Below are 14,044 nucleotides of genomic sequence, written 5' to 3'. Positions count from 1 at the left end.
ATGAGGGCTTCATGGTATTGAACTCCCTCTTCACCAAAACCTTATATATTGACCTTCACCCACTGCCACTTTGGAGCAGTCACTCAGAGCTATCTGAGATGCTGCTTTCCAGGCTGCAGTCCTCATTTTGCCCCAACTAAAACTTAACTTGCAACTCCAAGCTGTACATCTTTTTTAGTCAACACTTTGACCCCACTAATTCATGTGAGAGATGATGGTGTTATTAAAATTAGGGTGATAAAAAGTTGTGAGATTCTGAAAATATTCTGAAGATATGGCCAGTAGAACTGGCTATGTGGTGGGATTGCAATAGAGCAAGAAAGAAACCAAGAATCAACCAGAGCACCTGGAAGGATGGATTGAAAATCAGCTGAGATGAAGCAGACTTGAGTTGGAATATCTTGAATTCTATTTTAGATATGCTGAAGAGAGCTGTAGATAGTTGAATATATGAATCGGAGTTTAGGAGAAAGAGTTGGCCTAGAGACAGAAATTTGAAAGTGGCAGTTGTACCGATGACTTTAAAATCACAAAAAGAGGAAGAGAAGAGAGGTAACAGATGAAAGGGGAAGGGAAGAAGAAAAAGGAAGGAAAGAAAGAAGAGGGAAGAAGAAGAAAGAGAAGAGGGAAGAACCAAGACTGAGAAGACACAAAGAAGAGAAGAATCAGCAAAGATAACTAAGAAGCAATCAATTAGGGATAAGAAAAACCAAGAGTTTGGTGTTCTGGGAGCTCAGCCAAGATATATATTAAGGAAGAGAATGTTGAACTGTGTGTAAGATGAGGCCTGAAAAGTGGCCAATTTATTTGTTATTTGACATTGATATGCAATGTGGAGCTCATCAGCAACCCTGATGAGAGTAGTTCTGGTAGAGAGTTCTGGTGGGAATGGAAACTCTTTGAAGAAGTCTCGCTACAAAGATGAGAAAAAAAATGAGACAGCAACTGGTTGGAAAAGTAGAGTCAAGAGAAAATTTTCTTTTAACATAGAACTAGCAATAGGTTTGGAGAAGGCAATGGCACCCTACTCCGGTACTCTTGCCTGGAAAACCCCATAGACGGAGGAGCCTGGTGGGGTCGCACGGGGTCACACAGAGTTGGACACGACTGAAGCGAATTAGCAGCAGCAGCAGCAGCAGCAATAGGTTTGTTTCCTGGTAGGAGTTATTGAATGGAAAGCAAAAAACTGATAACAGGAACAAGAGGGAAGAATTTCTGAAGAATATTTTTGAATGTTCTGAGAGATGTGATCCAGTCTATGGTGGAGGGGCTGGCTTTAGGAGGGAACACAAGGAGTTTACTGATGATGGTGGGCTCCTAGAAAGGCAGAGGAAGTGGAGCAGCCTCTATTGGAAGATGATGGGAAACTTGGGGAGTTCTTTTCAGAACTCAGTGAAGAAATTTTCTCAGTGAAGAAAGAAAATTGCCAGCTATGAATGAGCATGGATGCATTTATCTTTGCACCTTTTTTTTTTTCATCCAGGTGAATTTTCTGATTTCTCCAATACTAGTTTATTATATGCATATTTTTTATGTCATTTTCCAGGTGGCAAACCAACACAGAGACGTCAGTGGGCATTCTGAGAATAAGAAAAAGAGGACTTTTAGGCTTGGATCCCTTAAGGTGCATTACTATGTATAATGTAACTCTTAAGCATATGTATTCTATCTTGATGACCAAAATCTAACGTTAATCCAGAGCTTTGTAATGTTTATAACAAAGACAAGCAAAGTAATACTATACCCATGTGCTTTACACTTTCAATGACATGACTGTCTCTTCAAATCACTCTTCTAATAAATTTTCTCTACTGCCCATAGTAGTGCTATAAGGGACACTAATCCTAACACTTATTTATGGAAAACTTTTAAAGTTTTTAAAAGTTTGCCTTTTACACAAAAGTGTGTTCTTATTAGATTTAAAGGTATTGGTAGTCCAGAGTTTCCAGAGTGTTAATGGAATTCTTTTACTTAATTGGTCCAGAGAGATGCTCCTAGAAAAAGGGTTTTTTTGATCATAGATTTAGAAATGCTTCAAACTATATTTGCTTCTCGGAGCTATGCATGTAAAAAAAAAAATTGAGAAGTCTTAGGGGAATACAGGATTTCTTGGTGGCTCAGAGGTTAAAGGGTCTGCCTGCAATGCGGGAGACCTGGGTTCAATCCCTGGGTCGGGAAGATCCCCTGGAGAAGGAAATGGCAACCCACTCCAGTTATTCTTGCCTGGAGAATCTCATGGATGGAGGAGCCTGGTGGGCTATAGTCCACAGGGCGCAAAGAGTCGGACACGGCTGAGTGACTTCACTTTCACTTCGGGAGAATAAAGAAAACTAGTGTTTCCCATACTTATTTTCATTGAACACACAAATAACACAGTTTACAGCTATTCTTTTTTTTAAATATAGCATTAAGTAATACAGTCATTAGGCATATTTATTTTGATATTATTCCAATATTTAAGAAAATGAATGTGACTGATATATTATTACAGTGTAGATTAGCCTATTCCAACTAACATAGCACATCTACCTACAAGAAACGGAGTGAAGGAACAAAAACCCTCTCTGAAAAGGAAAGAAAAATGTTTTTCTCTGTATCTTACATCTCTAATGTATGTGGGTCTATATTCCTGATGTGTGTCAAGGAATGAGAATCAGTATTATCTAAATTATAAGAATGAATACAAATAACCAAGTAATTATGCATTAGCAAACACCAATTCATTCCATTTCTAATTATGAAATATAATGTAGAAAATAGTAAAATTCATTTAAAACAAGAAAATGTTATTGCTCTTTTAATACCAACATATTAATACATTTCATTGTCACTAAAAGTAAACTGTAAAATACTAGCAAATAATTTTAATGACTTTTCCCTAATATGTGTAATCACTCATGTAATTTTTCAAGTGGTCATTATTACTTGAAATTATATTTGAATAATAAGAAATTAAGTTTAAAAAATTAAATAATGGAAAGATTTTTTATTTTAAGCTGCTAATTTAGTGAGTGATAATTATATAATATGTTATAACCCAAAAAAGACTACCATGAAGCATCTTTGAGAGGTCAGCAGCAAAGATTGGTGGAGGGAAGGTGAAAACAATGAGTTTGCAGGTGTAGATTTGACTCCCTCCAGGCCAGTAGTTAAAATTCAAAACAGGTATTCAAATAAATGAGGGAAATTGAGGTTTGACAGAGGCAGGATGGGGCAGAATAAAATGCAGTGGGTACAAAAGATTTGATCTGGTAAATGGATCATGGTAGCAACCAATCTTCACATGAAAAAGAATACAATAGCCTCAACTTTGAAGAAGGAGACTTATATCTCTAATTTAGTGAACACCATTAGCATATGATTTCCTTCTTTAAATGCCTACACAATTATAAATACAAGCTATTCAAAGATATTTTGATTTGTAGATACTGGATAGGTGGCTAGTCTACTTACTACCTAGTAATACACTAGTATGGTATGGAATTTCATTCTATACCTCAAAAAAATCACAAATTCTTATACTATAGAAATTTGGAGTCTGTCCCAAATAGTTGAAACCACAAACATTAAACCTACCAATGCCAAGATTCTGTAACATTTAAGATGAAGTTGGTTCCTAACTGAAAAATTCAGCTATCAGTTCAGGGTACAAAGAGAAAAGCCCAGTCTTCTTTAAAAATCTCTAATGGTGAGGCTTCCCTGGTGGTTCAGTGGTTAAGAATCCACCTGCCTACGCAGGGGACATGGATTCGATATGGAACAGCTAAGCCTGAGTGCCGCAACTCCTGGAGCCCATGAGCTCTAGGGCCCTCGAGCCTCAGCTGCTGAGACTGTGTGCCCTAGACCTCGGCACTGCAACTATGAGCCCACGTGCTCCAACTACTGAGACTGGTGTGCGACTCAGGCTCTAGAGCACAGGCTCAGTAGTTGTGGCACATGGGCTGTGTTGCTCTGTGGCATGCAGGATCTTCCTAGATCAGGGATCAAACCTGTGTCTCCTGCATTGGCAGGCAGATTCTTCACCTCTGAGCTACTAGGGTAGCCCCATTTTCTACTTCTTGATAAACTTTTTTTCACTTTCTCCCAAGACACAAAACTCCTAACTCCTGGCTGCCTCTTCTGAGATATCTTTCTGTATTCCTCATTTCTCCTCATGCTTTTTTTGGGGGGAGGGGAGGGGCTGTTTTGCCTTTAATTTTAGAGCACTTGAGGGCTTAGTTCTTGAATTGTTTCTTTTTATATCTATAAATATTCCCTTGGACTTAGACTTGTGGTTTAAAATATTCCCTATATTTTGACAATTCAAAAATATACATCTTCAGCTCAGCTCTCTCCAAATTCCAGGCCCATCTCTAAGCCTGTATATACATTATTTCAAAATTGTATGTCCAACTGAACTTCCCATCTTTCCCCTTAAATGTCTTCTTGCAGCTTTCCCCATCTTAAGTTACCGACAACTGTCCTTCTGGTTCTCTAAACACTAAGCTTGGAATAATCTTTTTATCCTCTTTCACGCCTATATCCAATTGTTAAACAAATCCTACTGGCAACTGCTTGCAACCATTCCCACTGGTGCAGCGTGTGAGCTGCATTAATTTCTCATCCAGGAATATGGAAACAGTCTAACTGATCTCTCTATTCCACCATTGCCCCTCTATCATCTACTATCAACACAGCAGCCAGTATGATCCTTCTAAAATCTATGAAAGATACTCATTTATTTGCTCAAAACTCAGCTACCACATTCCAATGTCAAAAGCTGACAAAGCCCTGCAGGATCTGTCCTGCCCACCTACCTCACTATCTTTATAGACTCATCTCCAAATACTCCGCCTTATCAGTGACCTCCAGCTATACTGGCTTCTTCACTTTTCCTAGAACTTGTTACACATTTCCATCTTTCATACACGTAACTCAAGTCTGTAAATTCACCGTCTCAACGAGGCCTACATAGACAACCAGTAAATACAGGGTTCAATGTCCAGGCTTCTATTCCCTACCGTTGGTTTTCCTTAAATGTCTGAATTCCTTGAGCATATGTATGTGTTTATGAAGGAATCATTTGCCCAGATGAGAAAAACTTTCTTCAACAGTAATGTATGCCTGCATTACAGTTCCTTTTTCAGTAGGAGCTACAGTTTCTTGTAAGTTGTCAGGGTATTTCAACCTGCAGGCAACTGCAGGTAAGTATGTAGTCAGGATGCAGAAAATCTTGCTCCCTACACGTCAAAATAAGGTTTTATTTACTCTGGGAGTGGAGTGTTAGTATTATTCAACACCACCCTCTCCACTACCACGTGAAAATTCACCTCTGGTCAACCTATCATGTCATCTCAATGCCCACAACTGGGGAGCCTGCCCAGAAATAATCTTTTTCTTTGAAGAGTTACATTAAGTCTCTGACCTTAAGAAAAAGCTGTCAATAGTCTACCTGAAGGCAAAAGGGGAAGGGTTCCCAACGCAGTTCCTCAATGAATTAACATAATTGAGCTCTGGCCCATTTCTTCCTAAAAATCTGACTTAAAAGCTTCTCCAACACCTTAACTATGGTTCTCGGATTTACCTCTCAATTTAACCTCTTTGCCCTATACCCCTTCTTTTATAATCATGCCTCAAAACTCCTGGATGTTATTTTATAAGCATGTTTATGGCTTCGTTTAGATTAGATCTGATAGAGTGCCTGAAGAACTATGGACTGAAGTTTGTGACATTGTACAGGAGGTAGCGACCATCCTCAAGAAAAAAATGCATAAGGCAAAATGGTTGTCTGAGGAGACCTTACAATTAGCTGAGAAAAGAAGGGAAGCTAAAGGCAACAGAGAAAATGAAAGATATACCCATTTAAATGTAGAGTTCCAAAGAATAGCAAGGAAATAAAAAAGCCTTCCTCAGTGATCAGTGCAAAGAAATAGAGGAAAACAACAGAATGGGAAAGACTAGAAATCTCTTCAAGAAAATTAGAGATACCAAGGGAACATTTCATGCAAAGATGGGCTCGATAAAGGACAGAAATGGTATGGACCTAACAGAAGCAGAAGATATTAAGAGGTGGTGGCAAGAATACACAGAACTATACAAAAAAGATCTTCATGACCCAGACAACCACGATGGTATGATCACTCAGCTAGAAACAGACATCCTGAAATGCAAAGTCAACCGGACCTTAGGAAGCATCACTATGAACACAGCTAGTGCCGGTGATGGAATTCCAGTTGAATTATTTCGAATCCTAAAAGATGATGCTGTGAAAATGCTGCACTCAATATGTCAGCAAATTTGGAAAACTCAGCAGTGGCCACAGGACTGGAAAAGATCAGTTTTAATTACAATCCCAAAGAGGGGCAATGCCAAAGAATGTTCAAACTACTGCACAACTGCACTCATCTCACACGCTAGCAAAGTAGTGCTCAAAATTCTCCAAGCCAGGATTCAACAGTACGTGAACCGTGAACTTCGATATTCAAAAAAAGGCAGAGGAACCAGAGATCAAATTGCCAACATCCGTTGGATCACTGAAAAAGAAAGTTCCAGAAAAACATCTACTTCTGCTTTATTGACTACACCAAAGCCTTTGACTGTGTGGATCACAATAAACTCTGGAAAGTTCTGAAAAAGATGGGAAAGCCAGACAACCTTATATGCCTCCTGAGAAATCTGTATGCAGGTCAAGAAGTAACAGTTAGAACTGGACATGGAACAACAGACTGGTTCCAAATCAGGAAAGGAGTACTCAAGGCTGTATACTGTTACCTGCTTATTTACCTTATATACAGAGTACATCATGCGAAATGCCAGGCTCAATGAAACACAAGCTGGAATAAAGATTGCTGGGAGAAATATCAGTAACCTCAGATACGCAGATGACACCACTCTTATGGCAGAAAGCTCCGATGAAAATGAAAGATGAGTGAAAAAGTTGGCTTACAACTCAACATTCAGAAAACTAAGTTCATGGTATCTGGTCCCATCACTTCATGCAAATAGATGGGGAAACAATGCAGAGACTATTTTGGGGAGCTCTAAAATCACTGCAGATGGTGACTGCAGCCTTGAAATTAAAAGACGCTTACTCTGTGGAAGAAAAGCTATAACCAACATAGACAGCATATTGAAAAGCAGAGACATTACTTTGCCAACAAAGGTCCATCTAGTTAAAGCTATGGTTTTTCCAGTAGTCATGTATGGATGTGAGAGTTGGACTATAAAGCTGAGCGCAGAAGAATTGATAATTTTGAACTGTGGTGTTGGAAGAGACTCTTGAGAGTCCCTTGGACCACAAGGAGATCCAACCAGTCCATCCTAAAGGAAATCAGTCCTTAATATTCATTGGAAGGACTGATGCTCAAACACCAATACTTTGGCCACCTGATGCAAAGAACTGACTCATTTGAAAAGACCCTGATGCTGGGAAAGATTGAAGGCAGAAGGGGACACAGGATGAAATGGTTGGATGGCATCAACAACTCAATGGGCTTGAGTTTGAGCAAGCTCTGGGAGTTGGTGCTGGACACACAAGCCTGGCATGCTGCAGTCCATGGGGTCGCAGAGTCGAACACAACTGAGCGACTGAACTATGGCTTCATTATATTTTGTCATTGGAACCAAGGCAGGAAACAACCATGAGTGACTTTATTCAGTATGTCACATGGAACTAAAGGTGCCAGCATTAACATGAACAATATAAACTTTAGAGACCTACTGCCGATACAAATTTCTGTATTCTGTTCAACAGTGGTCTCATTTTCCCCTGCTGCTGCTGCTAAGTCGCTTCAGTCGTGTCCGACTCTGCGACCCCATAGACGGCAGCCCACCAGGCTCCCCCATCCCTGGGATTCTCCAGGCAAGAACACTGGAGTGAGTTGCCATTTCCTTCTCCAATGCAGGAAAGTGAAAAGTGAAAGTGAAGTCGCTCAGTCTGTCCGACTCCTCACGACCCCATGGACTGCAACCCACTAGGCTCCTCCGCCCATGGGATTTTCCAGGCAAGGGTACTGGAGTGGAGTGCCATTGCACCATTTCCCCTAGTGTGCTTTTTATTTAGAAAAATTAAAATAACCACTTCATGAATGTATAAATTCTTAACTGACCTTAGGCAACCTAAATTTTCATGGAACTGATCTCAGAATTCGATCTGAAATTTAGAGCACAAAACCGCCTACCAATTTAGAGCACCAAAAGAACTTCAAACTACCACATGCACTACAGTACCCAATGCAAGACGTACTCAATCCCCAAACTTGGAAGAATTACACGTTAGCTCAAGAAAAATATAAAGTCATGTTATGTCACTATTTTATGTAGAAGGAAAAAGGTGATAGATTTTGTGTTGACTTATATAGGGAGTAAAGATTAAGCTATCATATTGGTCATGCATAACTACAGGAGTTCACTGTTCTCTTTGTACATTCAACCTATACAAACTATGAAGAAAAAAATTCTAAATTATGGAGGAAACTGTTATACTGATTACTGCTCTAATTTCTAGTTGCTTACACAGCTAATTACTCACACACACATACCTACAGATTATCTAAGCATCTTTCTTTATATTTAGCTTGTATCATAAGTGTGTATGACTCATGGTACATTTTCCCTTGCAAAAAGTATGCCAAAGAGCCAAATGGGAAGTTAAAAAAAAAGGGGGGGGTCAAATGTTTAAAACTAGATAAAATAATCTTTCATGTTTGTGATTTGAATTTTTTTTGGGGGGGGGGGGCTTATGTTTTTGCCTTACTTTTTCTGTTTAATAGGCCACAGAGAATTTTTAGACCAAAATTCAAGGCAGGCGATTTTCTTATTATCAAATGAAAGTAGTATGTATAACTTTTAGGAACTAATAAAGGTACCTAAATGTAATATTCATTTTCTTTGCAGATTTCAAATTAAAGACGATTACTAACAAATATAGATTCATGCAGTCTTTTTCCCAACCAAGCCTGAAGCGGAACGAACCAGTGGCAAGAATACTTGCTCCTAGCAAGCAAATATACCAAAATTAACAAGGTCTTCAAACTTCTAGAATACAGTCTATGATCAGTATTAGCAGCTCAATTGCTTATATACCCTCCAGAACTGCAGAATAAACTTTTAAGAATAAAATGACGAGATCATATTGTAAATATTATATTTCTCTCACTCACAAAGCTGTATGAGATATTTACTAGTTTTAATATGTATCCATAGGATTAGTACTCATATGGAGTACAACACGGAACAAGTGCAGTACTAAAGTCCATCTGAAAACAAAAGCACACATTTCTTAGGATTTAAAAATATTGCACATAATAAGGTTGCACAGAAATTACTGGCTGTTTTTATAAACAGAATGAGGTATTAGTCAATCTCTAAAGATGAGTGCAAAGAAGAAAAACCACACACACACAAAAATACATAAATCGACACTAAGATCGAGAGGGCCAACTAAGAAAGAAATGTGAAAAGATGTGTAAAACAGCTATGACTTCAACACTACAAAATCATTAGCCAGGGATCAAACAGATAACAATCTCTTGGCAATACTTCTGAAGCTTTCAACTGTCTTTTGGTGTTAAATAAGACTATGAGCAACACGATTATTTTCTTTACTCGAATTCTTCTGCATGGTTCTTATTAAACCATACTTTTTTCAAGCTTTCAGTGGAAATTAAACAAGATACTGCTTGTCATCCTTTGCTGAACAACTGAATTATACAGTTTCACATATATTTTGCAATCTAAGTCAGAGATGCCACAGAGCATGCAATTTTAAATTAGCAAAGGTTTCACTCCCCAAAAATAATTCATGTTCACACAATTTAAATCTAGAATAACTTTTAAAGTTTAACCTTTAAATATTTATCAGGCAAAGTCAATTCTTTCCTTGGTAATGATACTGGTCATGTTAATAAGCCCAAGGACAAGTAGAGAAAAAAAGACCAGGCAGAATTATAGTATCTTTTTGTAAAGAATCTTTTCTAATCAGGGAAATTAATTAGCTATTGGTCTCCTAATTAAATGTTGCTGAATTGTCAAAAACAATTTAAATATATTTAATAGCTATATTAAGTTAAGTGAAATCATGCACTTGTCAAAATAGTTCACAGAAAAATTCTTTCTGCATCAAAGATACTGAAGAGGAGTCAACTAATTGGGTTTAATGAGAACAGAAAAAGAACCAACTACTGTCCTGAACAGTCAGTGTATGTAGTAACCATATTTCCTCTTCGTTGAGTGACAGTCCTACAGTGCTTGCTGGATCCATGGAATCTATTTTCAGTCTGTACTGTATGTCGATTGTTGGTGGTGTCAAAACCACTAAAAGAAAACATTTTCTCCATATCTTCAAACATGTCATCAAACAAACCACCTCCAAAAGAAAACTCCTGGAAATGGTGCCTTTGTCTACTGGAACCATCTTGGCGTGTCTGGAAGTGATTTTCAAAATGCTTCTTGGACCGAGTATTTTGGTTTTGACCAAAAAAATCAAAATCCTTAAATAAGTCATCAAAATTGAAGTTAAACGAGTGCTCAAAAGGACTTCCACTAGCTCTTTGTCCTTTACCATTAGTAAAAGCATTATGTCCAAGTGTATCATATTCTTTCCGCCTATTAGCATCTGAGAGAGTTTCATATGCTGAAAAGAAATAAAAATACTTTAGTAACTGAAGAGAAACAAAATTACATATATCCAAGCCTTTTAAATTTATCTATTTTAGAAAAGATTTCATAGCACAAATAAAACCAAAGCCTACAAGCATAAGAGTAAAGTTAAGAGTCACAAAAGGCAGAGACTTTTTGTCTTATCCACTGTATGCTATCAGCAGTTAGCACAATACCTGCTTCTAGTATCTATACAATAAATGTTAAATAAATGCTACCATTACTAAAAATAATTATTATATGGGCAACAATTTCAGAGTTATTCTTCATACTATTTGTGTAAAGTCACTACTTGCATTAAAGAATTTAATGAGCAAATTAAGAGGAATTCAGATTTTTCACCTCCTTACTAGCTGAAGTAAATGTTTAACTCCAACTCCCAGTTACCACCACCCAACTATTAACTACTGAATGCTCAGGAGATGCAATCTGTTTCAGAATTAGTATTAAATCAAACCTTGTTTAACACTTTTCCTTTAAGGACAAATGTGGCTTTGAGATGTAGACCAAGTGAGGAAGAAAAAAAAAAACGGCACTTAAAATCTATTTAATTTTTTTATGCTCAATAGTTTTATATTTAATCTCCATATTTCATAAAAACTTTAAATTTGAAGTATCTAAAGTTCCCTCTAACATAGAAACAATAAGCAATTTTACAAATAATAAAAGAATGAAATAATACATTTTCAACATTTTTAGATCTGAATGCCCAAAAAAGTATATACTTCCATACATCCAGGATCAAAATGTTATAAGAAAACACCCTTGAGACTCTCACTACATTTACATATACATCCCACTTTACCTCGCATCTCCAACAAAACCTTCAAATATATACAAACTTCTTACCTATCATTTTTCCTTTACTACTTAATACCTTTGAGACCTTGGAGATAGTCATTTACATACCTTCTGCAATCTCTCTGAATTTTGCTTCAGCATCAGGGCTCTTATTTTTATCAGGATGGTATTTCATGGCCAACTTGTGAAAGGCCTTCTTGACTTGGCGCTCTGAGGCCGACTTTGGCACACCTAAGATATCATAGTAACTTTTGGAAGCCAAAATTAATTCTGTTATCATTAAAATGCAGATTGCAAAGATGAAAACTGATTGGGGAGTAGCCATTTCAATATCCTAAAAAAGAAAAGAAAAAAATTATGGAACTAATCTTTAGATTTTTCTTTTAAAAGGAACTGAGTGAGCTTTTAGGATTTAAAGTACACTAATGCAGTACCAAAATGTTAAGCCTATATAGTGTATCTTGTTTCCATGTTATTTAATTTGTACAGGCTTTACACTCCCTTAATTGGTAGTAATCTTCTTGAAAGCAAATATAATTCAACCAAATTGAGAAAAATCTTTCATGGCTTTGCCTTTCCACTAACACTCTGGCCATAAACAGACACAAAAATATTCAATAACGGATATTTGATCAGTTACTATCAAAGCCTCATTACATGCAAGCCTTGTAAAAAGGGTGGAAAATCAAAATACTTCCTGAAAGAATCCTAATATTCAAGAATGTATATTCTGCTGCTGCTGCTGCTAAGTCTCTTCAGTCGTGTCCGACTCTGTGCAACCCCATAGATGGCAGCTCACCAGGCTCCCCCGTCCCTGGTATTCTCCAGGCAAGAACACTGGAGTGGGTTGCCATTTCCTTCTCCAATGCATGAAAGTGAAGTCGCTCAGTCGTGTCCGACTCTTCCCGACCCAATGGACTGCAGCCTACCAGGCTCCTCCACCCATGGGATTTTCCAGGCAAGAGTACTGGAGTTGGTTGCCATTGCCTTCTCCGATGTATATTCTAAAGGGGTTTAAAGAAATTGAATGGGAAAAAAGTTCATTACCAAGGTAAATAGCTCCGTATGTCTAAATTAGTAGTAATCTTCCCTCCCTAAGAAACAGGCTTCCCAGATGGCTCAGTGGTAAAGAATCAGCCTGCGAAGCAGAAGACGCAGGTTCAATTCCTGGGTCGGGAAGAACCCGGAGAAGAAAATGGCACCCCACACCACAATTCTTGCCTGGAAAATCCTATGGGCAGAGAGAAGTGTGGTAGGCGACAGTCCACGGAGTTGCAAAAGAGTCCGACACAACTTAGTGACTCAACGGCAACAAAGAAATTTTCAGTTTTCATTTCGGTAAAAGGAGCCAAGGATTGCACTTAGAGAATCTCAATATCACAATAATATTGAAAACTCACAACAGAACGTAATCTCTTTAAAAAAAAAAAAACTGTAAGAGCTCAAACATTTAATAGAAAAGCATGGATATATGTTTTGTTAAAAACTAGTAATTAACAAAATTTAGGATTTCTGCTAAGGTTGCCAAAAGAAAATGAACTTTCATTGTTTGTACTACAGATAAGGTAAACTTACTTTCAAACTTCTCAGGAGTCATTAAACTATTTCTCTAACCTCAAAGAAGTTTCCACCTAGAATACAACTTGGAATTCTCGAGACTACAGATTAACTGGTTCGCGATTCAAAAAGAATTGATCCTGTTTTTCGAATATAACACGTCTGACGAAAGACACTCTGGTTTGTGGCAACTGTCTGCCTTGCTCTCCTGTGGCCCGTTTGGAGCGTAATTAGCAGACGTATCACTTCTTTCCAGAGAGTTAGTCACAGTCACGGGTACCAAGGATCAAGTACAGACTCCTGGTTAAACGAACACAAACCGAGCATGTACTGCGGCCGTTGCCAAAGGGCGGGTCTAACACTGGCAGAGAGGTACCTTCCTGGTTTAATAAACTTCATTTCACAGTTTCAAGGTGAATATCCCGTACTTTCCTATAAGACTGACTGCCTTATACTGACTCCTCATTCCTAAGAGGGACCAGGCAGACAGTCCCGGGGGTCTCTCTCCCCAGAGCCGGTGACTGCTTGGGCTAGACCGTCAGCCCTCACCCATACTCGCCCTAGCAGACCAGATGCAGCCATTGGGTTGAAGGGCTCGGAGTCCCACCCGGGGTCTGAGAAGAGCTGCCCGACGCCCGAGAAAGCCAGCAGCACAACCCCACAACAAACCGCACTACGCTGTGTTTCTGCCATCACCTTTCCCCTATTATTTTCCTCAAGAACACCGGGCAGCCCGAAGCCCTAGCGGCGGTCGAAGAGGACACCGAGGCCTAACCCCCCTCCCCGAGACCTCGGCCTCGTCTCTCGTCCGCAGCCTCCAGCTGCTGCTGCTCCTGACCGGCGACACTAACCAGCGACTCCACACGGCCGCTCGGCTCGGCCTTCACCCCGGCCTCAGCAGCTTCCGTGAGCCGATACGGGCCCACTGCCTCCTGTGCGCCGACCTCACACGCCTCTCACAGCCACCTTCTCGCACAGCCCGCTCCCCACTGGCTGGCCGGTAGCTGCGGGCGCCTAAACCTCAGGAGAAGACCTACACGAAACGCTT

The 14,044-nt window shown here is 39.0% G+C and overlaps 1 protein-coding gene across 1 annotated transcript; it reads right to left on the bottom strand.

Annotated features, from left to right (window-relative positions):
* DNAJB9 (DnaJ heat shock protein family (Hsp40) member B9) lies at nt 8,259–14,026 on the bottom strand. Its single transcript, XM_018047171.1, has 3 exons — nt 13,848–14,026; nt 11,548–11,773; nt 8,259–10,612 (listed from the first exon to the last, which is right to left on the bottom strand). Exons 2-3 carry the CDS (start codon nt 11,762–11,764, stop codon nt 10,158–10,160), a joined length of 672 nt encoding a protein of 223 aa, XP_017902660.1. The 5' UTR covers nt 11,765–11,773; nt 13,848–14,026; the 3' UTR covers nt 8,259–10,157.

This window comes from Capra hircus, chromosome 4 (genome assembly GCF_001704415.2).
Source record: "Capra hircus breed San Clemente chromosome 4, ASM170441v1, whole genome shotgun sequence".
NCBI classification, from domain to species: domain Eukaryota; kingdom Metazoa; phylum Chordata; class Mammalia; order Artiodactyla; family Bovidae; genus Capra; species Capra hircus.
Note: the sequence above shows the minus strand (reverse complement) of the source record. Positions and strands in the feature narration are given on the sequence as shown.